Source organism: Callorhinus ursinus, unplaced genomic scaffold (assembly GCF_003265705.2).
Source record: "Callorhinus ursinus isolate GAN/ISIS: 27379988/994484 unplaced genomic scaffold, GSC_fseal_2.0 scaffold23, whole genome shotgun sequence".
NCBI lineage: Eukaryota > Metazoa > Chordata > Mammalia > Carnivora > Otariidae > Callorhinus > Callorhinus ursinus.
The window spans coordinates 14,917,254-14,942,266 of NW_027397085.1; the positions used below are offsets into that span (position 1 = coordinate 14,917,254).

The window sequence follows — 25,013 nt, forward strand, 5'->3', positions numbered from 1 at the left end:
GAGCCGCCGCCGCCCGCGCCGCCCGCGCCGCCGCCCGCGCTGCCGGGGCCGCCGCTGTCGTCGCCGGGGCCGCCCGCGGCGCCGCCGCCGGTGTTGAAGGACGAGTACATGCAGATCTCCCGCTCGCTGCGGGGAAAGGACCAGTAAACGATGCGGCGCTGCACCGGCTCCGGGATGCGCTCGAAGCGCTCCTCCACGCGCTGGAACGGCCACTTCTCCGCCACCTTGCGCGCCGCGATGTCCAGCAGCGACTCCGGGCTCTGGGTCTTGCCCGGCGGCAGCAGCCCCAGCGCCGCGCCGCCCACGCACGCCGCCGCAGCCGCACTGCCAGCCCGCTGGCCCGGCCGACAGGCAGAGCTGTAGCCGCCACCCGCTCCTCCACCGCCACTGCTGCCCCCGCCGCCACCGCCGCCGCCCGGCCGGCAGCAGAGCCGTTTCGCGGGAGGAGGCTGCTGTCCGCGCTCCGCCATGACCGCGCCGCTTCTAACCCGACAGCGGAAGTGCCGGGACCCTATAAACGGCACAAGGAAGCGCGACACGCACACGCCGCGGCGACGCCACGCTGCCATCTAGGGCCAGTCGCTCCTTGTACGGGCACAAAAGGCGGGGCCTCCTCCGTGACGTCGAAGTTGAGGCGGGGCACCGATAGGGGGACCTAGGGCCAGGGGCGGGGACTATGCAAATCGCTAAGCTGAAACATAAATAGAGCACTCGGCGGACACGGGGGTAGCGGGGGCGGCGAGGTTGGGTGCCCGATGGGTTGTGAGAATGTCAGGCTGCTGTGACGCGGGGGGCGGGGCTCAGGCGGAGTTCCCGCGGGAGGGGACGGGCCGCCGGGCCGGGCCTAAGATGGGTGGGTCTCTGTGCCCCCTGCCAACTCAACTTCCCCCTCCAATTCCGTGTTTTCCTTTGATGTCCGGCAAGTGAGGACGCGCCTCGCTGGTCGAAACGCGGAGAGAAGGGAAGATGAGGGGGGATGAACCCGGGGAAGGGTCCGGGCTAAGTGGGGGGCGTGGCCCTCGAGCCAATGCCCCACCCCCGCCGTCAGAGCCTGGCTGCCCGGGGAAAAGCCTCTGGGCGGAGGAGGCGCTTTCAAAACAAAGAAATGTGGCGTGGAACCTGGGGGACGGGGGTGGAGAGGAAGGCGGAGGAGGTGCGGCCGAGGCAGCCCGGCTGCCCGCTTCCCCTTCAGTCCGCCCTGGGGAACTCCCCCCACCCCCACCCCAGCAGGGACTGCGGCGCTGGGGCAGAAGGAGGAGGGCTGCGCTCGTTGGCTGTTTTCCAGTTCACTTTCGCAGACCCGGGTAGGGAAGGGGAGCGCCCGCTCCGCTCCCCCGCGTGGCTGCAGTGCACCCAGCCCCGATTCCCGTGTCCGCTCTGTCCCGGCGGTCTGTCTGGGGGCCGAGCCAGCCAAAGTGTCCCAAAACGCGCAGAGCTCTCGGAACCTGCTCCGCAGCTGTGCGACGTGCGTCCGGAGCTGGCCGCGGCCTCCCCGCCCTAGCGCACCCTTAGCCCGGCGGGCTAGGAGGCTGCCCGCCCGCCCGCGCGAAGCAGGGAACTTGAACCGGCTCTGGTCGTCCCCGCAGCCGCGCCGCCGAGACCCTGCTCCAGGCACGGGTGTTCCTGCTCGAAGTGGAGGGTGCACCCGGGCAATGGATTTAGCAAACACACCTTTGTGAGTACACACGCCACGGGCGCGCGCGCGCACACACACACACACACACACACACACACACCACGGGCGCGCGCTCACAACCCTGCCGGCTGCAGACGGCGTGCCCCAGGCGCTCGGCGGCGGACCGCGCCTGCGAACGCGCTCGGGGCGCACTTGGATCGGGCCAGCCACTGCCGCGGACGCCGGGCTGCTGGGAGCCCAGGCGCTCGGGACGCGCGCCGTGCTCTCCGCCGCTCTGGTTGCTTCCGAACGGCCCTTCCTCTCCGGTAGAGCCAGCTGGGGGGGGGGGGGGGGGGGGCGGGCGAGCCAAGAGCGCAGCTTGCTGGTGCGAGGGCGCAGGCGAAGGCTACAAGGGGAGTCCTGGGCGGAACCGGGAACCCTGCGGACATTGTTCGCAGGCCACAGAGCTCGGTCAAATCTGGGTCCAAGCCACAGACTTAATTACCACGTTAGACATCCTTCCGTACTCTTCGCCCCACCTTGTTTTTACTGTAAACCGTGTTACTGATACGGTCGCTATTGTGAAAGATAAACCGTATCTCCTTTGACACTTTGCCGTCTCTTCAGGTTATTGGCTGGTGGCGCCCACCTGCCAGCCTCGTTGCCTGGATTAAAATTAGAGGGGATAGAGCGCTTCTGAGTTTTAAAGAAAATCGCCCACCGAGGGCCAAGGCCTGGGAGACCTCGAACTGTATGTAGGTCTTGGCTCTTAACTCTGGTCAGGTCTTCTGAAGCCCCAAGCTGCAGGTCCCCGGGGGACGGGATGCTTGCAGACTTTCCATCGCTGCCTTACTTGTTAGGAAAATTTTGATGACATTATGTTTCTGTATATTCGTCTGGTATTTTGGGGTGCACCTCTCAGTGCTTAGGGAAAGGCCTGGGCAAAACACTGGAAGAATATCTTTATAGGCAAATGGGAGAGGAAGGCTCTTTCCTCTAGTTGCTCCACTTCTGGATCTCCAAAAAAATAAAAATAATTTTTAAACTTTTGAAAAACATAGGTGATAGAAGAAAGTAGGAAAAGTAAAATACAATTTGAGCTCTGTTCTGTTCTCAAATACAGTCATGATAAGTCTCAGGTTTGTATAATAGTGTGTAGATTAGCAAGCATTTTCATACATATACACACAGAGTCGTTTATCTGGAAAGTGAAAGATGACAAAACAGGTGCCCCGAGACAGCGTAAATGATTCATTCAGCGTCATAGGATGTGTTAGTGGAAGAAATTAATTCATATTGAACAGAAAAATAGACATCTTCGGAGGTACCTAACTTTAGAGATTTCGATCTTGTAATGAACCAAAGACACTAGATTTAAGGCATCATCCTACAGTTTAACTAGCATGTTGGGTTTAACTTTAACTCTAATTCAAAGAAGGATCCAGCGCATCTGGGTGGCTCAGTCAGTTAAGCGTCTGCCTTCGGCTCAGGTCATGATCTCAGGATCCTGGGATAGAGCCCTGCTTCTCCCTCTCCCTCTGCCTCCCCGCTGCTCATGCTTTCTCTCTCTCAAATAAAATCTTTATTTAAAAAAAGAAGAAGAAGAAGAATCCAGAGTCACCACCTCAGCTCAACTTCCCCTCTCGGCAGGCGCTTAAACTGAGAGCACTCTCTCCATCTTGAATTGTTCTCCCCCTGGTTTTCCTGACAATTTACTGGGGCTCCATCATCTCCAACTCATCTTTCTCTGCCTTGTGTTTGGGTCTCTCTTCCTCCAAACTCTTTAATGCACACCCTTCCTTAGAGCCTATCATAGTCCTCTTCTCCATTTTTGGTGACCTGCCCCTTGGAGACTTTCCACCATTCCCACTCCCAACCATGGTTTCTGCTTCAGCTCACTTATTTCTTCTGGTGGCCAGCTCCCTTTTCTATTGCCCTGAGGGTGCCCCACGGCCAACTCAAAGTTGGAGTATCACCTTTTCCTGGAAACTAGGCTCTCTTCCTTCCCCTAGACTATTGTTACTGTTGCTCCCTGTTATAGGCCCCCAAGCTTTATTCCTCTTTGCCTTTGCCTGCAACTCGCATTTAGGTTTATTTGCTGTGTTGTCTATCCCAGCCCCTCTTGCTGCTCAGTAAATTATTCCACCTCTTCACTCTGCAGGGCCTCCTCACTGGTATGTCTGTATAACCTTTCCTCCTCCAAATCCTCCTCCACCCAGCTGTTGTGCTTCCTCAAGTACAATTTTGACAGTGTCACCCTCCTGCTCAAGGCCTTTTAAATGGCTCCCTGCTGCCTACTGGCAAAAGACCAAACTCAGATATGATCTTGACCAAACCCAGCTTTCTAGCCTCATCTCCCCTGACACCCAACATAGTGTCCAGTTCCCCAACAGGATTTTTCTTATGTTTCAAGAGGACTTCTCCCAGGTCCCCAGAAGTCATCCCCATTTTCCCCACTCGCCACATTTGCTCAAGACAGTCTACCGCCCGTAATGATTCTCTCTTCCCTTACAACTTGTCACATTCTTACCCTTCCTTCAAGGACTTGCTCCAATGCCACTTCCTCTGGGAAAACCCCCCTAAATGTGTGATCTCTCTCCTCCAGCCCTTCTAACACTTTGGATCTTTCTTACAGCATTTATACCATTCAGCCTGGCATCACAGTTATGTTTACACTTGGCTGAGCCATTTGCCTTCTCTCCCTTCCCTGGTTAGAAATTCTCTGAGGGTTGGGATTATGCCTCAGCCATTTCTGTAGTCCCAAGTGCCCAGCACAGTACTGCAAGGCTTCTGTCTCCCCAGAGGTTAGCGGCACCCATGAACCAAGGAAGAAGTAAGTCACAGTATGTCATCATTGGCTGCTACCAGTGCCAGCTCTCGTTTGGGGGGTACTTACAGTGTTTTTCTGGTATTCATCGAAATCATTACTAAATTACTTATAATCGCCCTTTTCAAACAGGACCATACTCCAGGGACCAAATCAGGGCTAGAGGCCCCTGGTTATGTTCCAGTGTTTACCATTAGGCAATGGTAGGAAATCAAAGTACAGAAAGTCTACAGCTTCCCAAATGCAGTGACTCATCATATCACATCACACCACACCACATCGGCCAGTGTGGTCAGGAGCTAGGCTGACAGGCAAACTTCGTTAACAGGAACCCCAGTAGCTAAATGGATAGCCTCAAGGAAGAGACACCCCTCCCAGACCACCATACCTAGCACCTGGTCTGTGCATTTGGATGCATGCGTGGATATATGGCAAAGGAATTTACTTGAAAGGGGCAGGGGAGTCCTATCCAGAGACCTAGCATGCATGGCTCCTGTATCTGCCTTTAATTTAAAAATGAAAAATTTGAATTAAATTCAGTAGAGATTTATCAAATTCCTGGAGCAATGATTTTCAAAGAGAGACCCTTAGAGTGCCCCTGAGCATCATAACACACACAATTTTGGAGCTAGGAACCGGAAATTGACAATCACTCGCTCCCCATATAAGGCTTTTCTACACTTAAGTTTGAAAACTACTCTTCGGTGGCAAGACCTTCACATAGTCCCATTGCTTAGGAGGAAGACTCCAAAAAGAAAAAATGACATTGCCTCATTATTATTGCTAGTCATCTCAGCTAATTATGAGAATAATTTGCCTTTAGTAGGAAGATTCTAAGACATTGAATTAGATTAGATTAGATTAGATTAGATTAGATTGGATTAGCTCGGAGGAACCTCAAGTCGTTTGAAGATGGACACAAAGTTATACCCATGCATTTCCTAATACTGGGATATACGTTTCATATTATAACCAAAGCCAGTTATGTTCCCTGGAAAATAATTAAATTATTTAAGAGCAAAAGAAAAGCCTGAAGCAGCATGGTTAGCCTGTGAACCAGACATTCATCCCTCCTGTAGAATGACAATTCTCTCCCACGTGGCTAAAAAAGAGTGAAGAATGGGATATTAGAGATGACACTTCATCAAGGCAAAATATCCAATAATAGGGAAAAGTGCCCGAAGAATCGTCCTGGTCAATCATTTCCACCAAACAGATTCTTGGACAAAATAAGAGGTGGGCAGGGAATGATCAACCCAGAACTGAATGAATTAAAACAATTGCTCCATCCTTGAAGAGGGGGAAATTTTGATTAATTTCAACTTTCTTGGGGTGCCTGGGTGGCTCAGTCAGTAGAACATGCAACTCTTGATCTCGGGGTTGTAAGTTCAAGCCCCATGTTTGGTGTAGAGATTACTTAAAAAATCTTTAAAAAAAAATCAGCTTTGTTAAATTCCTAAGAATCAAGTCACTAATATTTCACTATTAATATTTTTTAAAGAGTGGTTGCAGGTTTTTTTATTCATTTGAGAGAGAGAGACAGAGAGAGCACACATGCAGGGGGAGAGGCAGAGGGAGGGGGAGAAGCAGGCTTCCCGCTGAGCCAAGGCTAGATCCCAGGACCTGGAGATCATGACCTGAGCTGAAGGCAGCTGCCCAACCATCTGAGCCACCCAGGCGCCCCAGGGCTAGGTTCTTTAGAAACGGTAACTATTTGCTTTTCCAGTCCCCCTGCTCAAGAAATAAATGAAGAAATTGAGAGTCTGAGAGACTGGCCAAAGGTTTTTCGGTTCTAATCGGGCCAAGCAGGGACTCACATTTAGTCTTTGTGAGGAGAAAGTCAGAACTTTCTCTAGTACCCAATATTTCTCAAACTTGCCACATTAGAAGAATTACCCCGACTACTGGTTAAAAATGTAGATTTCCATTACCTCTTCCCTGGGGAGGGCTGGAGTGGGGGGGTTGGAATCTTTTTAACTGATGCCCTCGATAATTCTTCCTAATGGACAAAATTGGGAAACATAATTTGATGCCACATTATCACTTACTAACCCATACTGTTTCATTCCTTAAGATGTACGCTTCTAAAATTTGCTGTAACTATAACAAAGTGTATTCAACCATTGATCAACCAACCAATCTTTTCCATCCTTCTTCTAAGAACAATATTTCTGTTAAGATAAAAGCCTTTAAAGTTACAATCTGGGATTTTGAAAAATAAATCATTACCTCTTAACTATATACAAAATGATCAGGTTAGCAACTTGGTTATAAATAAATTTGTTTTAAATTTTGTAATTTGGAAGGGCATCTGGCTAGCTCAGTTGGTAGAATATGGGACTCTCAATTTCCAGGTTGTGAGTTCAAGACCCACACTGGGTGTAGAGATGACTTAGAAAATTAAAAAAAAAAAGTTAAGAAATAAATTTTACAATTTGGACAATAATTCCTCCCTCGAAGGGTAAAAGGCATTTGCCTTTATTAAGTATTAATCTACTCTATTATTTTTATTTATATTAATTTTTAGCAAAAATATTTTAGTGTAAATATAGCCTGTGTACAATTTCAGTATTGTGAGAATTTATCAGACTGTTATCCTTCTACTATTCATTCCAATCCAAACTGCAGCGGTGAGTCTCATCAACAAAAGCCATCTCAGAACTGAAATATTTTACTGGCCTCCAACCAGGCTTAGAACCTAGTGATAGCCAAAAGAAATAGGAAATGCCACATTTAATTATAGCATTTACTCTTTCCCCTTTTTAATAGCTGTAACTTTTTACTAACTATATTGTTAAGCTTGTCACAAGATAGACACAAGAACACTATTTAATTGGATAATGTGAAAATTACTTCCATGTTTATTTACCTATGTCAACTGGGGGGAAAAAACCCTCCTACTTTTAAACACAGAAAAAGTAGCACTATATAAGAATCATCATTTAGAAATTAATGATATCTTCAAAATTGCATCACTCTTTTGCAAATATGTCTGATGAGATAGCACAAGAAAAACACACTTAAAACATCAAACATAAAACAGTATGAACATATTCTCTGGGGAGACAAAAGATGCTCTGGCACGTATGAAAGATGTATTTGCAGAGAATAATGTCATCCCCCAAATCACTTCACAAACACATAGCATGAGCATTCTCCAATGTGATCGAACTGTATTTTACTCATTCTCATTCCCATCTGGAGGAAGTAAAGACATACAATTCAGACAGCCACATAACTTTAGGGGACACCTTATGCCTGGAGAAAGATTATTTACATTTAAGAGATAGCATGAAAATTAAAGTTAAAAATGTGAAAGCCAAACTTTCAAATGTATTTACTGAGGACATTTTATCACCTCCAATATTTTTAAATATTCAAGAACTCATTCGTTATCAAGAATAGCATCATGACAATTCTCATATGAAAAGTGTCACTTCCAATGACTTTGTTCAAACCCAGAATTGGATAACTTGTGAAAATGAAGCAGTCTCGGCAAAAGCTGGTACATCTCGTATTCTCTCAGCCCAAAATCTGGGTTAACACGTCCACAGAGCCATACTACAATAAACCTGTGGTTATGCAGAACCTTGGTAAGAGCCATCTTCAACAGACAGTTTTCCAAATGACTGAAGGTCTACATCTTAAGTACCAAAGCCTTTTTAAAAAGCTTGACTCTGGGGCGCCTGGGTGGCTCAGTTGGTTAAGCGACTGCCTTCGGCTCGGGTCATGATCCTGGAGTCCCGGGATCGAGTCCCGCATCGGGCTCCCTGCTCAGCGGGGAGTCTGCTTCTCCCTCGGACCCTCTTCCCTCTCGTGCTGTCTCTCACTCTCTCTCTCAAATAAATAAATAAAATCTTTAAAAAAAAAAAAAAAGCTTGACTCTGTGGGCTAGAAATCTTTTTAAATCATGACTGACTTCTTACATAAAGTCTTAATTATAAACACGACGACGCCCTCAAGATCTTAAGGCATGCAAGAAGATATGTCCATAATTAAAGCCCCAGATTGCTTTTATTCTTTCTTTCTCTATCTTCCTTTATTTTTTTATTTGATTTTTAGTTCTTACGGTTTTTGAGTTTGGGTTTGCTTTGTAGTTTTGTTGTGTTGTGTTGTGTTGTGTTGTGTTGAGTTGTGTTTGCTCTCCTTCTCTACAGTTGTGCTGCCCCCTGTTACTTTTAATTATTGGTATGTGGTACCCCATCCCTCCTCCCTTTCTGCATTATTGATCTCTATGGGCTGTGGCCTTGGAACCCAGAAAACCCGCTTGTTAAAATTGTGTCTACAATGAAACTCAACCAAGTTCTTAATGAGGAGGACCTCCCCTCTGGTTAAAATATGTATTTAAAATGTGTTTTGTTTTTTGTTTTTGTTTTTGTTTTTGTTTTTTGTTTTTTTTGGCTTCTTGCAATCTTCCCAGATTCCAGGTGGTTTGCAGAGATAGGGGAAGTTATTAGATGGTCAAACTCTGGCTTCTGAGAGGTTAATATATGGCAATAAGTGAAATTCAGGATGATGGCTCTAAGGTGCCTACTGAATCTTCATCCATAAAATAATGTATCTTGAATATGACTTCGGTTTAAAGTATTTCATAAAATTATAATCCTTTGAACCTTGGTGGTTCACATCTGGAATTTATGGCAGTATTCTGATGGATTTCGGATGAACCAGAAGCTGCCATTCCCAGATCACACACAAGAAGGGCCTGTCATGCATTCCTGTTACGGCTTGAATTCACCCTGGAATGAGGAGAGATAGACACCAGAATCCTTAACAAACCCACCCTGCAAGACTCGAGGCTATGCACTGAGAATGACCTGGTTCCTGCTCATATCTCCAACTGGCCTGGCCCCAAGTTCATTCCCCTCACTCTCTGGGGTTCTGCCAACACAGGCTGCTCAGGCCTGCTTTCAGTTCCTTGAACACTCAAGGCTCACTTCCTCCAGAGGGCCTTTGCCCAAGAGTTCCCACTGCCTGGAATGCTCTCCCTCCCCAGGCCCCACAACCACTGCCCAGTTTCCTCCTACTCAGCTTAATCATACTTCCTTAGGAGGGCCTGGCTGCTCCGACAGGTCAGCTCTGCTTCTTACACACTCTAGTAGTTACTTGTACTTCTCCTAGGAGCTCTTATTGGAGTTGTAAGTTTTCATTCAGTTGTGTGTAGAATAGATTACCGAGAAAATAAGAGGTGCTCAGTAAGCATGTATTCATTCCATGGAAGGCAGGGAGCAAGGGCACTTCGGCCAGACTGGCCTCCTCATTGTGGTTAACATCAGGCTTGCCGGGAGAGCAATTTCTAACAGCTTACCTTCACTGAATTGCTGTCAAGGCCCATTGGTCTCTCCTTCTTATCAAGACAAGAAGAAAATCTACTCAATGAATGTTTAGCAGCATGGCAAGAAGCTGCACCCCTACATTCTGGACATTGTTTTATTATCCCAAGCAAAGAAATAAGAAAATCTTCCCAAATTTCAGAAACCTTGCACACTGTCCTACATGCTGTCTGTAACATTTGTCTCTTGTTCAATTTTTTTTTTCTGGCTTTCATCTGAAGTGTCAAGTTTTGGCAATTTTGAGTCTTCTAGTTACCATGGAAATAGGAAACAATGATCTCTTGGAAATTAAGAGGGGGGAATGGGTTTCTCTTGGGGTTCTAGAGTTTTCCTCCTTTGATCGTATCTGTGAGTTGAGAGAATGTTGATTTGGAGGCAGTGCTTCTGTGTCATCAGTAAATACTTATTCTTGTGCCTAGAATGTGCCAGACATTGTTCTTAGCCAGTAATCCCTCTGTGTCCTTTAAAGGTTACTTTAAAGATAAACTTTAAAGATACTACTTTAGAGATAAATGCCCTCTCTCAGATGCAGGCTCTTGGTTTATCCCTAAGTCAAGTTCAAACTGTGGAGCAGGAACTATCTGCTCTAAGTGAGAACCTTTACCTCCCCCCTCTGCGAACCTTCAGAAAGCTTCGGATACTGCGCACAGCTCTGGCTCTTTCTGACACACTGGCACCTTGGGTTACTAAGAATCATACTATATACATTGTCAATTTTATTTTTTTTCTTTCTCTGTTTCACAGGTACATAAAAATTTCTTTTCTTTTATATCTTAACTTCCAGAGCAATAAATAAACATTTCATGTGGCTTTTTATTGTTGTTGTTCCATAGTCTTAGTAGTTGATAGTTGGTTATAGCCACTGAACGCTTGACCAGTAATAACTGACAAACTTGAAAAATCTGGGAAAGGAAGAAAATTGTTTCCTCAATAAGTAAATGTCCACAATTTTACCTCCTCTCAGAATGGCTTAATCCCTTTCAGAATCTGAGAACTGTGTGCAGGTATAGGGCTATATAAGCCTTGGTTGTGAACACATTATATAATAACCTTTATTGTGATTTTCCACATCTTACGTCACCAGAAAGGTTCCGGGTTCCCTGAAGGGCCGGTATGTAAGATTCTAGCACCAACTCCTGGTTTATTTCTGCATGGACGTCCAGCCTGCTGCAGCTGAGGGCTGACTCAGCCCTGCACTTCCCCACCTTACCCTACTCTAACTACTTTTTCTGACCTGTAATTCTGGCTTTAGGAGTTTCCAGAGGCATCACCCTTAAAAATGTGTTTGAGCAAGCCTCTATCTCCATCCAGACTGAGGATATTCCTCTCAATTTACAATTCAACTATTGGAGATTTGGTTCTTTTGGGCCTTCATAAGCCCCCTTTGAAAAGTATCAGTATCCCCTGAAAGGCTAAGACTTGCAGCCATGATCAATTTATAATCCTAAGGAATTAAACTGACTGCCAACCCTTACCCCAACCCACAGGAAAAATGAAATTCAGGACAGGCACTGCGGGGTGGTGTTAATAAGGAGAGGGTCTCTGGGGTGTGGGTGGGGAGCACTGAATGAACATCTTGGGTTGCCCATTCTTCAATTCATGTTTGTCCCTGAAGTTTCCTTTTCCTTTCTTTTCCCCACCTTGTTCCACCTTTGTTCCTCTTACCCAGGCTTATCTGTGTGTGTGGCTGGGTGTGTGTGTTATATCTATGTGTGCAAATGGCTGTATATATCCCCAGGTCTTTGTCTTGACACCAACTTGTCTAACAGTGTAACCAAAAAAAAAAAAAAAAAAAAAATTAATTCAGATTACTTGTTGGATGATTTAGGTATTTTCAGCTTCATTAACAGCTAATCACCACACAATGGATTACTCAACCAGGGTTTGAAATATGCCTCCAAGGTGGCTAGACTAACTGGAATGATCGTGTAAGGGGACTTCAGGAGGGTATCATATACACACAGCTATTATGTCTTTGTGGGAACATGCGTTTGCGTATGAATTGTCTGTGCATGTTTTTGGCAGGTCCCCCTCTCTTATCCTCCATTCCCTGCCCCTCCTCCACTCCAGCCTCTGCCAGGTCTGCCTACAGATCCCGCAGTCATGAAGGCTCCCAGACAGCAGTGAGAGCTCATTTAGGTCTAGCAGCCTCCTGAGAGGAGTGTCCCAGGGTGCCCGCAGGTGAGGCACACAGGCCAACTGCACCCCAACAGGGTTCAGAGCCTGGCTGGGAGGTGAAAGATGTGTAGCCAAAAGGCTGGGAAACGTGCCACTGGGGACACAGCCAGGTATCTTGCCGCCCTCAGAAAATGCTCCTCTTGCCCTGCCCTAAGGAACAAATTAGCACAGAGACAGAAGTGTGACCTGGAGCCCAAGTTTTATGTGGACTCTTTCTCCAACCACTGAAAACATTCTGGTGGATATGGAGGTTTGGCTGGTGTGGGAGAAGATGAGACCACCCACCCGCTCCCGCAACACACACGCACGCAGACGCACAACAGATCCAGAGCCCAGCCCCGCCAATGGCTTCGACCAGCAACGGTCAGCTTCTCCTAAGTGGCAGCAGATTGAGGTAGGCATCCACAAACAGGTTCTGGTTTTGCCGGTCTGGCACAAACCACGACGTCCCCCGGCCACACAAAGTGCTCTGCGGGCAGGACTAGCTGTTTGCCCTCGACAGAAACCACTTTCATGGCTGGTTGAATTTGTCAGGGATTTTTCTCTTAACATTTGTCAATGACCATTGTCAGGTGTTGCTAGGGTTGCAGGAGAGAGGTTTCACGGGATTGGCTGAGCGCCCGTATTCTGTAGCCAATCCAAATGCTGTGCCTGGGGGAGGGGCCTCAACATGATAGAACAGTATCAAGCACAGGCAGACACATTCCGGGTACTAATAAGGCGTCTGGAAAAAATGGAATTATAGTGTGCAGGAATCCCTTGCCCCTCTAAGCTCCAGCCATGGCTGGGTGGCTGTTCAAACTGGCTAAAGCCTAAGTTAAAGTCATTCCCACTGATTGGAGGGTATCAAGATTTCGAAACAGGGGAGTAGCAATTGTAAGGAGGAAGTAAAACTCCTTGCTCATTGTGTTTTACAGCCTTCCTTAGCAAAACTGCTGAATTGTAACTTAAAATATTCCACCCTTTCAAAGAAATTAAGTGCAGCCCTTAAAAACAGGAAATGAGAGAGGCGCACACACGTATTGTCAACTGAACATTCACAGACCTCGTACCACAGAGCAAAGTTGAAAATCACAGAACAGACCTATGCATTCGCTTTAGAAGGATGACAACAAGGGTCACCACTGAGGGAGAGGTTCTGCCTCCGGCGGCGTGCTCTTGGACAGAAACCTGAATGCTAATTAGGAAACACATGAAAGACAAACATCAGCTTGAAGGGAAATTTGGATCTGGGAAAATCATAGATATTCTGAGCTTCAGATAAACCTTCTGGTACTAAGGAAAGTGAGAGTGTACTTGACTTTAGCAATGGCTGCACCCACCCTTCAGAAAATAGAAATGCCAGTCAGCCAGATGTTCCTGCAGAACTCAGGTAATATTATCAAAAGCAAACAGAATTATCTTGCCTAAAAAATAAGTTAAGCTTCTGTACACCACTGATTTCCCACTCAGTTATCAACATGATCACCGAACTTTAGCATTTTTATTGTCAGTTTTTATTCAGTCACAAGAAAAGTTTCTTTAGTCTTCTTCCTTACCATGCCTCTTCCTTTGCTCTCACACCTATTCCTTAGAAGATGGAGGTGCCATCCAAGAATAAAGAAAGGAAGAGAGGAAGGACAGAAAAGGGAGAAAGAGGAAAAGAGGGAGGGAGGGAGGAAGGAATAGAAGAGAGGGGGAGCAAGAGAGGGAGGAAGGAAGGAAGGAAGGAAGGAAGGAAGAAAGGAAGGAAGGAAGGAAAGGAAAGGAAGAGAGAATCAGTGTACATTTCGCATGGGTCCCATCCCATGTGATCCATTTCTCTTACCCAACCCAGGCTCTTCTGCTCATGAAGGATCCCACAGCCCAGCCAAGCCAACTGACCTTAGCATTCAGGCTGAAACAGGGTTTCGGAGTTGTGCGTTTTACCTTATATACATTTGGAAGTAGCTCCAAATGAAAAAAAGAAAAAAGATTCCAAGACTGGGTTTTGGACAATTTCACCTCCGGCTCCCACTGGTCTGAAGAAGAATATGCATGAGCAGAAAATGGTCTGGAGGAGGGTTGGTGATGGGATGGCATTAGGAATTGCACAAGAAGTATAGCTTCACATTTGAGTACCCACTGAAGTCTACCCACACTGCAGGCCAGGCGGACCCACCTCGTGACTTTACCCAAAATCCCTGAGGGCTCAGTAGAGACAGTAAAATAGCAGCAATCACTATTCCAAAGGGGAAGAAACTTGGAGAGTATTTTTGGTTCACTTTTTGGTTGCGTGTGTTGCTAAATGCAGATATTTGTGCTGTTGGCAATGTCTTAGGAAGTGATTTAACCCACTTGCATAGCCAGGCATAATTTATCATGTGGCCCTGTGACTTTAACCCCATTCATTTCTCTCTTCAGATTACTTCCATCACATCTGTGTATGCATTACTCAGGGCCTATCTTTATTTCAGAGGCCCTGAAACCCTACTTGATTTTTCTAACTCAGAACCTAGCCTTCTCTCATCCTGACCTTATCTGCTCTCTTCAGAAACACATCCAAGAGGCCAGGAAATCTTAACACCCACATCCAATCTTCATACTCGAGCAATTGGATGAGGACTGGTGAGTTAGGAAACTCATCGTTCTCCTAGATCCTCTCCCTGCCTGGCAGGCACACCCACATAGTCATTGGTGAGTATTCTCCAGGGTTAGAACCACCCAGAGCTTTGCAAATTGGTGCTTTCTCTCCCTAGTTCATATTTCAAGATAACTTCCAATGAGAATTGTACAGTCAGTAACCAAAATAGCTGGTTATAAAAACCTACTGGATCAATGAAAAACAAAAACCTGACTGCCTGTTTCAACCTGCAGTCAAACAGCAAAGATCATGCTCCCAAGTCCCAGCCCTTTTCTTTCCTGAATCAGCCTCTCATAAAGAAGGAAACCATTTCCATAGAGAACAGAAGACACAGAAGGCCCGGGGTAACCCACAAAGAAATTAGCAGTGTCAGAACATTAATGATCACAGGAAAAGATGGAATCAGAGAGGGAGAGACACGCGAGGGAGTTTGCATGAAAGTTTGAAAGACCACATTCAGCCTGCACCCTCAAGAAAGTGTCTAAGAGAAAGTAGGCCAGAACAACAATGAAGATAGGGTGAAAAAGATGTGAGTTTAGTTTTCAAAATGTCATGTCTGTATTGAGTGTCCCTTAGGTCCAAACAAGAAACAAAGGGAGCAATCAAACAACCTCAGAGACAACACAGCAGTTGGCTAAGAGTCTTGGGCTACAGTGTCGGGACAAGTTTCAATGTGCAGCCAAAGAACAGGTTGAAAGAATCACTACGTCCCTTCAGCTGGTCTCTGTTATTCCAAGGTCTGCTTTTCTCAGTGCCGACCATTCCCCCTTTTTAATCTTCTCTTAATTTTGTCCCACGCCATCGCCAACACCTGGGTCTCTCTGTAGATTTCTTTTCTTTCAGTTCACTTCTTTAAAGGCTTTCTGGGGAAGACTTCATCCATGCATACCAACATTCAGACTCTTTATAATATGATTTCTCAATAACATGTGAAAAAAATTATGATGCTCATAAGCCAAAGGACTGACTTGATACCATAACATGACCATGACCAGGTGGTGAGTCTTTCCACCAATAAAACAGAAGTCTTAGGGTCCCTGCCTGGCTCAGTTGGTGGAGTGTGCGACTCTTGGTGTTGGGGTTGTGAGTTCAAGCCCCACACTGGGTGGAGAGATTCATTAAAAATAAAAAAAGTCTTAAAAACAAAATAAACGAAAGACCCCACAGAAGTCTGTTTATTATAATGCAAAGTAGCAAGAGAGATCTAGAATTTGCTTCATTCTCTGGGATGCTCTCTGAGAATGAGTGTTTACAGATCACCAGGTTTTTCCTCGGTTGTTCTCAATATGCACACAAATAGATGTTTTTTCAGGCAAACACATCTATTACAAGTGAGCCAGGGAAGCTTTGAGGGTTTTTGAGCCTACAATAGATACTGGGTACACCATTTATTAAAATCAATGTGCTTTGTTTAGGTCATAATAACTGTTAAAAAAAAAAGTTGATAAATCAGAGTTCATCAAAATATAAAACTTCCCATCAATAGAGACCATTAAGAAAATGAATAGGCAAGCCATGGACTGGAAGAAAATATTTGTGAAACATAAACTCAACAGAGGACATCAGTCCAGAATGCATGAAGAACTCCCACTCAATAATAAAGACAAAGAAAATTTTGAATGAACAGAAGATTTGAACAGACACTTCACAAAAGAAGATGTATGAATGGCAAATAAGCACACGACAATGTGCTCAATGCCCTTAAAACACAAAATAAAGCCACAATGAGACTTCACTACATACTCACCAAAATGGTTTAAAGTAAACAGACTGACATTACATGTCAGCAAATATGTGAAGCAACTGGAACTCTCATACATTGTTGGTGGGAATGTAAACTGGTGCACACACTTTAGAAAGAGGAATGGCATTTTCTTTAAAACCTAAACATACATCTGTCCTGCGATTTAGCAATCAATATAAATTGGTCTCTTCCCAAGGGAAATGGAAACATAAGTCAATAAAAAGACATGTTTAAAAATGTTCCCAATGGTTTTAAGCACAAGAGCCAAAAACTGAGTACAGACCAGTTATCCATGAATAAGCGAATAGCCATACAAACTGTGGTATAGTCACCTAATGGAATACTACTCGGCAATACAATGGAATGAATGAACTAGTGTCACACAATGACATGACCAAATCTCAAAAACAGTATGCCAAGTAAAAGAAGTCTGACATTAAAAAGTTCATTCTATTTGATTCCACTTACATGAAATTCTAGAATAGGCAAAACTCAGGTGTAGTGCCAAAATTCAAAACAGTGGTTGCCTCTGGGAAGGGAAGTAGTGGTGAGGGTTGACAGGAAGTGGCACGAGGGAGCTTTCTGGAATGATGGTAATGTTCTATATCTTTATAGAAGTTTGAGTACACAAGTATACATTGGTCCAAACTCAGAAAATGTACATTTAAGACTTTATGTTTCATTGTGTATAAACTTTACATCAGAAGGAAAAAAAAGGAAATATTGTTTTTAAGTGGAAACTGGTTGATGCCTACAATTTACTTTTAAAGGCATGACTCAGATAAGATGGATTAATGGAGGAAGGATGTATAGATATGTGATAAAACAAATTGTTAAATGTTGATGGTAGAATCTACAACTAGGTGGTGGGCGTATGGGTGTTCACTGTAAAATTCTTTCAACTTTGTACTTGGAAACAGTCATAATAAAGTGCTGACCAGGGATGGGGAATCGATGTGCTAGTCTGACCTCTGGATTCTCTTCAGTTGTTTGTTAGACCTGAATGCTCTGTCTCTTAATATTCATATTAAATTATAAATAGGGAAAATAAAGGTTTGGATCTGGAAGAATCTCACATCTGAATTCTCTTCCTTTTCAAATCTAGTCTTTTGTACCTTTTTATTTTAGCAGACAAAAGAAGCCAGGAAATGGTTATTATGAGAGGAAGGGAGGGGGAGAGACCCTTGACCCTAAAAAAGCCACACAAAAAAACTACTGCAAAATACTGAATATCAAGAGCAGGCATGCACTGCAGACTTGTAGGATCAAGAAATTAATGAAAACACCCGGATTGCATCCTCAGAACCACTGAGGAATGATAATTACAGACAGTATTTCTGGAGCAGACACATAACCTTGATTCCCAGGACACCCCCTAAAGCAGTCTAATAGTATGCTATTTGTGGAAGGTTTTTCCACCTTTAATAACAGAGAAATAATGTTAGAAGGAAAGAAATCCCTTATTTAGCCACTGGGGTACCATTATTGAGCCCCAGCTGAAGGCCCCCTTAAAAGCATCCATATGGTAAAAGAACATGTTTCCCCACAAAATCAAAACCGAGTACATCTGAGACTTCTGAACATCTTTTTCCTTGGATCTTAAAATGGATTTGTGCATATTTGTGAAAAAAACTTTATGATGTGCTATCTTCCAAAGTGAATGGTTATTTATAATTCATAAAAGACCTGAGCACAGGAAAATTCTTCCCTTTTATTAGCCCTGTAAAGTTAGACCAGCTGATCTTTTAGTGCATATTACAGACATCAAATTCCCCGTATGGTTGAAGTTTCTCTCCCTGCACTAAATGCAAAGAGGCAGAGCTACTGAAGCTGTTTTCAAAAGCTGGTGGGGTCCAAATCACTCTTGATTAAATGTTAAATAAACAAAAAATCACTCTCAGAGCTCGTCTCTAAAGACACAAAGGGAAAATACTTGGAATGCTAAACATGCTTCTTGAATTTTGCACAGCCTTTGTAAAACTACGATGGCATATTTTTTAATGGATTTTCTTTTCTATTTTCAACGTTTAGCCATCATCTTTGGACACAGTTGCCACATCATTTCCTCTCAGCTGCTGCTGGCTTGCCTGTGAGTCATAGTGCAGGTCCATGAGCAGAAGTGACTTGAGCAGGAGAGCATGGGCACCATAGATTTGGACCCATGACAGGGAGTCCTGGTGCCAAGGGCTCCCACCCAGCTGCACCCACACAGCCCCGCCATGATAACACAGAAAGTGATTTCCTGGAAAGAATCCAGCTTTCTTAGCTCACCCTGCCATGGTCACGTTCACCTCAATTACTAGCATGCCATGGACCCACATAAGACGGTTTCACAGAATTCTTAGAGATCTAAGTTCATTCTGAAAATAACACATGGTTCTGCTTTCCTTGAAGTTCGCTGCCCTCTAATATTCCAGAGGAACCCCATGATAGAATTATCTGGGGATAGAAACTCGTTCTGTGGGGCACCTGGGTGGCTCAGTCAGTTGAGCGTGTTGGACTCTTGGTTTCAGGTCATGATCTCAGCACTGTGGGATCGAGCCCTGTGTTGGGCTCCATGCTCAGTGGGGAGCTGGCTTTCCCCCTCGCTCCCCCCAATTGTGCATTCTCTCTCTCTCTCTCTCTGAAATAAATAAATAAATAAATAAATAAATAAATAAATAATAAATAAATCTTAAAAAAAAAAAACAAACAAACCTCTATATTCTGACTTTTTTCTTCCCTAAAGATTTATTTATTTAAGTAATCTCTACACCTGACGTGGGGCTTGACCTCACAACCCCAACACCAAGAGTCGCATGCTCCACAGACTGAACCAGCCAGGTGCCCCTGTATTCAGACTTTTAAATACCTTGACTCAAAATGTAGATTTCTAACAAAAAGCCAAGTCACTTCTAGAACAGGATGCTTGGTCAGAAAGGATTGCCTCAGCTTAAAGGGACAGGGATGAGTGGTACAAATGCTTTTTGAGCCAGTCTTTCACCATCTTGTGCTGCCTGACTCAGAAGTTAAGAATGAGGAGATCTCAACCTTTTGACGATATGTCAGCCGCACTGTGTAGTACCAGCAGTGGGAATGGAAAAGGCAATATTTATTCTGAGGGCCCTGACAACATCGTCATTAAGTCATCTGTCCACTCCTAAGTGGTTTGCATTTTACAAGATCCAGAGCCAGAGAGGCCCATGAGCTGTAATTCTAGACATCTTTTCCCCCTGCCACCCTCACTCTTATTCAACATCATCTAAGCACTGTTCAAAAAAAGCTAGAAAGATGACAAAACCAAATATGCAACAAGCTATCGTATTAGTTTTAATGTAACACTTTCACAATTTATTTCCCTGTCGCATAAATGAAATCTTTCTCAAGCCAGTCCTTGTCATCACCCACCATCCAAAACATCATTACACAATACAAATGTTAATTAATCATCTACTGTGTCCCCCTCCTCCCCCGCTCCCTCATTCATCTGTCCATGCCACAAATATTCCCTGAGTCCTCACTACGCACCAGGCCCTGCTGTGGAGATGAGACATAAATAATTTCTAATCCTTGCCCTTCGGGAGCTTACGGTCACACAGAAGATGGTCTCGTCTGGGTCTCCTCCGCCTTCGTGGAACACATTTAATTTTCTGCTATTACTACATCAGGGCAAGAAAGCAGGAAGTCTTACTTTGCCCAGACAGTGCCCCTAGGCTCATGAACTTTGCCTATCCCATTTTCTTTGCTGGCCACGCCCCCCCTGGCCACGGAAACTTTTTCGCAGTCATGAGAAAAATTAAAGTTTGCCGCAGTGGTAGCAAATGTCAGGATGTATTTCAGACAAGACACAGAATCGTGCCAAATACTCACTTTGCACCAAGTACAGCGAACTTGATGTTCTCTCCCCTTTCTAGGCTAACTGACCCCTCCTCCAGAACTAGGCCTTTGGGATTAACATTCATCTGGCTAATTCACCTCTGTGAACCTTCAGTCCCATTATCTCTCTGGTCTCCAGAGACGAGTCATGGGATCCCTTCTCTGGGGAGGCCCTAAATGTAGCTAGCTTCCTTATCCAACATCCACCGAGCCGTGTCCTTTGACGTACTGTTACGCTTTTTTGGGAGTGGGAGGGTGACTGAATCAGAAAGAAACCTCGGTTAAGAAGAGTACACCAAGAAGGCACTCAAGGCTTCCCTTTATGCTGCAATCAACCTCTAACACCAGGATTCATTTCTCACCTTTCATAAACAGACCAGACAACCTCCCTTGGCTAGTCCTCCTTCAAGAAGCTTCCATTCCCCAGGACAAGGCCAGAGCTCACTGTCTGCTGTTTGCATCTCACCAAGGCTGGGTTCCAGGTATGCAAAAGAGTCAAGCCGTGGCTCCTCTCAGCCCCAGAGTCTGCAGAACAGAGCCGGAGGCAGCTGGGGCCACTTGGGAAAGATAACTCAGCTTTGCCGGTGGCTGGGCTGATAAGAGTTTTCCGGGGAGGTGACTAGAGACAGAGCCCCCTGTTTGCCTAGGGACCAGAAATCCTGGTCTGCTCCTCAGTCCCCTGTGCTGGCACTTGGTGCAGAGGCCTGCCCCAGTCCTGGAGTTGTACCCTTATCCTCAAAACCCCCGAAACTTCTGGGTCAGGTTCTCCCTCACCCCTCATTCATTCTTGCCCCACACCAAAGGCAAGCATTTCTGGCTGGTCTTCTGTCCTGTGTTTATGACTTTCACTTTGGGTAGCACGAGCCCTGGGTTTCCCCAGCCTCTTCAGTCTTGGTTTCCTTAGCCCAGAGGGTTCAACAATATAATGCCAGCCGCTTAAGTAATTCTAAATTTCCTAGGAGCCCCATTGTTACAAGTTTAAGATAAACAGGTAAAATTAGTTTTTTGCATCCAAAATTTTTAATTTATTTTAAATGGCTTCAATGAAATATAATTCACATACCATACGATCAACCCATTTAAAATGTACAACGGAGGGGCGCCTGGCTGGTTCAGTTGGTGGAGCGTGCGACTCTTGACCTCCGAATCGTGAGTTCAAGTCCCATGTTGGGTGGAGAGCTTACTTAAAAATATTAAAAAAATTTTAAAAAGAAAATAAAGTGTACGACTGAATTAAAAAATTAAAGTAAATAAGTAAAAAAAATAAAATGTACAACTGAGTATATTCACTGAGCTGTGCAACATTGCCACAATCAATTTTAGAACATTTTCATCACTCCATTAAAAAAAAAAAAACCCATACCCATTAGCACTTACTTCCCATTTCCCTCCACTCTGTTCCCTCCAGCCCGGAGGGACCCCTCAGGTACCTTTTGTCTCCATGGATTTGCCTATTGGCCACTTCATGTAAGTGGAATCATCCCATGTGTGGTTTTTTGTGTGTCTGGCTTCTTTCACTTAGCATAATGTTTCCATCCATGTTGAAGCATTCATTGTAATAATATATTTTATTTACCTGAATCTATCCAAAATACCATTGCAACATGTAGTCGATCTTAAGAACGATGATCGATGTTTTGATCATCCTTTTTGTCTTATATAAACTCTCTGAACTTGAGCGTATGTTTTGCACTTACAGCACATTCCAGTCAGATCAGCCACACGGCAAGAACCCATTAGCCACATGGGGCTAGTGGCTACGGTGTTGGACAGCACAACTCTAGCCAGAGACTCTCTGTTACTCTTTAAAAACAATAGCTCTTGAGGCACCCGGGTGGCTGAGTGGGTAAAGCGTCTGCCTTCGGCTCAGGTCATGATCCTGGGGTCCTGGGATCGAGCCCCGCATTGTGCTCTCTGCTTGGTGGGGAGTCTGCCTCTCCCCCTGCCTGTCTCCGAGCCAGCCACCCCCGACTTGTGCTCTTTTTCTCTCTCTCTCAAATAAATAAATAAAATCTTTTTTTAAAAAAACAGCTCTTTCTGTTCACCTCCACACTCCTGCACATCCCTTCCACCCCATCAGCACTACACCATGGTTAACAGGTAGCTAGAGGCTTTCAAGGCAAAGTCTATATTGTGCTGCTGATTCCCCCTTCTCATCCCTTGGAGAGAGCTCTGAGCTCGTGCTCCCACCTGGCCAGCAGCTGCTGAGATCATAGCCTGCGCTCAGATAACCAGGGCTCACTCTGCCTGTTCACTGTCTTTACCCAGGGGCCATGGTCGGACGATGTATTTTGCGAAGTGAAACTTCCTGCTGTAAAGAAAAACAACAAAATTTAACCAAAGAAACTTTTCTCTTTCTTTTTTAAAACAAGTCTGTCATTTCTTAATTTTCTCCGTGGTACATTTTCCAGCCATTGTTTTGCTAATAATAGCTCTAAGCACGCAAATAAAGCTCACTGGTCCTGGTAGATTTGGGAAATTGCTACAAGCTTCCTGACAGCTTTATCCTGCTCCTGTCAGCCATTTCCCCCGAAAAAATGGACGTTTAACCAGTGTGAGGCTGCACTGTATTAGTCTCGCTCCTCAGCTATCACCTCCTTCCAGGCTCGAGAGAGAGAGAGAGAGAGAGAGAGAGAGAGAGAGAGAAGACAGGAGCCTACAGCGCTGCACCCACTGCCCAGGACGCGGGCGTTTCAACGGGAAGCAGCACCTTCTGGAATGAAGCACATTATTCATTTCATTGGGCCTGTGTCCGTATGGTCACCTGCGAGTTATTTCTACACATGTGTGATTCTTAAGATTGGCACGTGGAAATGTTTGTGAAATTACCTTTTTGAGAGAAAAGCTTACAAAATTGGGGTAATTTAGTTCACAAAATGGAAGACTGAAGGACAGGTTTAATACGTACGCATTTAATAGCGGTGTAAGAATAGCTATTTCAGCATCTTTCCTATTTCTCCTCGGAACGGGAGAGAGAAAGGAGCTCAGGTTGCCGGAGAAGGCAGTTAGGGTGGACTTTAGGAAGCATTTCTGTTGACCACACTGAAGGCTGGAGGATCTCACAGGAGGAGCTTGAGGGCTTTGGTTAACGTTCATTCCACTAACATTTACTGAGTATCTTCTGGAGATTTCCTGGTTGGTGTCTAATTCCAACCCAGAGCTAAATTAGGAGGATTTCACTCAAGCGCTTTTCTGGATTCTGGTTTTCCTCACAAAGTATTGCTATCTCCACCCCCCACCCCCAAACTTTTCATCTTATTCGGAGCCACTTGGGAAGGTTCACAGACCTCGGAGTCCTGGAGAGTGCCTCCCCCCTACCCACAAAAAAACACAAAAGACCAAAACAAAAACAAAACTTTTAAGATTAAGAATTATTCTAAAAGTAGAAAATCTGAGCTACTACACTAGTCAAGTCCTGGTCCTCTCAATCAAATCGCCGCCCCCCCGCCCCGAGGCAATGACATTTTGAGAAAAGCAGGCAGCAACAGTAGCTGGCTCCGAGGTTTGGTGACTCGCTGTGAGTTTGTTCATATTACCAAACCCCTTTTACTCAAGGACAACTTTCTTTGCTACAGAAAATGGCAGGACCATTCCCATTCTAGGATTCCCTGTGTTAGGCCTCATCCAACAACTGCTTGGCTGTCTATCCGGGACAGTTAAGACACCCAGTGCCACAGGGAATGGCATAACATTTCATCACACCCGGGGAGGCCCTGCTCAACACACTGCAGAGAACCAAGTCTTCTTGTGTGCACCTGGGTATGAGTCACTGACTCGGTGACCTCCGTTGGCAATCTGCTTTCCCGGTGTAATAAATGTATCCTTCACGAGATGGAGGCACCGAACCTCTCTTAGGGACGCATGCCTGAGTCCTCATAACTCCCAAAGTACGTCAGTTGTTTGGCAATCCTGTGTGACCCAAGCATCCCCACCGCTGCTGTCAATTTAAGGCCATTTGAAACATCTTAAGAGTCCTATTTTTTTTCTTTTAAATTCTCCTCATGCTCATTTCCAAGTGGAAGGAATTCTTATGAGGTAATAGGGTGGTGGGGAGAGAGAGAGAGTTTGCTTTAGCTCCTGCTGGTTATTCCATGTTATGCTCCAGTGGGTTATTTGCATCTGGTCTCTCTTTGTTAACATCAATGGGCTGTGTTCACATTACTAGATCGAATTCTAAAAGGGCTTCCATTTTAAATGGTTAACTCTCACCAAACCAAACTGAACCAACCAACCAAACAAAAAAACAAAAAACAAAGTCTAAGCTAGAGATACCGGCCTTGGGAAACCTGTGCTGGAGAAAAAAAGAATCCCTTGAAGGCTGCCACAATGCCTTTCTGGTTTCAATTTCCCCTCTCCTTTTGAAATAAGATCCAGTACCCCCAGACCTCCACCCAGAATAAAGTTGCTGGGACTTGGCAGGAAATGGCGTGGCCGACCACCCAAGAATTAGGGGTGTCTGCTGTGGAAGGGAAAAGTTAGGCGAAAATCTGAAGATGATGTCAAGTAGATGGGAATGAGTCATGGATCCTCAGGCTCCCATTTCTCTGCAGCGAGGCTCCCCGTGCTGAAGCAAACACTTAACCATCCAGCTAGCAAGGGCTGGGCTAAGTCCCTTTCCAGTTCATACCTTAGCCTCCAGGCAGCGTACAAGCAACCATTTCGAAAGACCTCCAACGCTTTCAAGTTCTTGAGAAACGTTCCTGTTTCCGAAACTCCTCGGGCTGTCTTCTGTCAACACACACCTCTTTTCCTTTTACTCACACACATTTCCTTATCACCATCTGATGTATTTTGTCCCTTCCAATAAACCGTGAAGTTCTCGAAGCCAAACAAGTCCTGTTCCACCTCCTTGTGCCCGG

General features: G+C 45.3%; 1 protein-coding gene across 1 annotated transcript in view; it reads right to left on the reverse strand.

Annotated features, from left to right (window-relative positions):
• ZSWIM6 (zinc finger SWIM-type containing 6) overlaps window positions 1-470 on the reverse strand; it is a 190,942-nt gene extending 190,472 nt beyond the window's left edge. Inside the window, exon 1 of the mRNA XM_025892366.2 lies at window positions 5-470. Within this exon, the coding sequence (XP_025748151.1) occupies window positions 5-470 (466 nt within the window). The remainder of the gene's footprint in view (window positions 1-4) is intronic.
• Window positions 471-25,013: the final 24,543 nt, after the last annotated feature.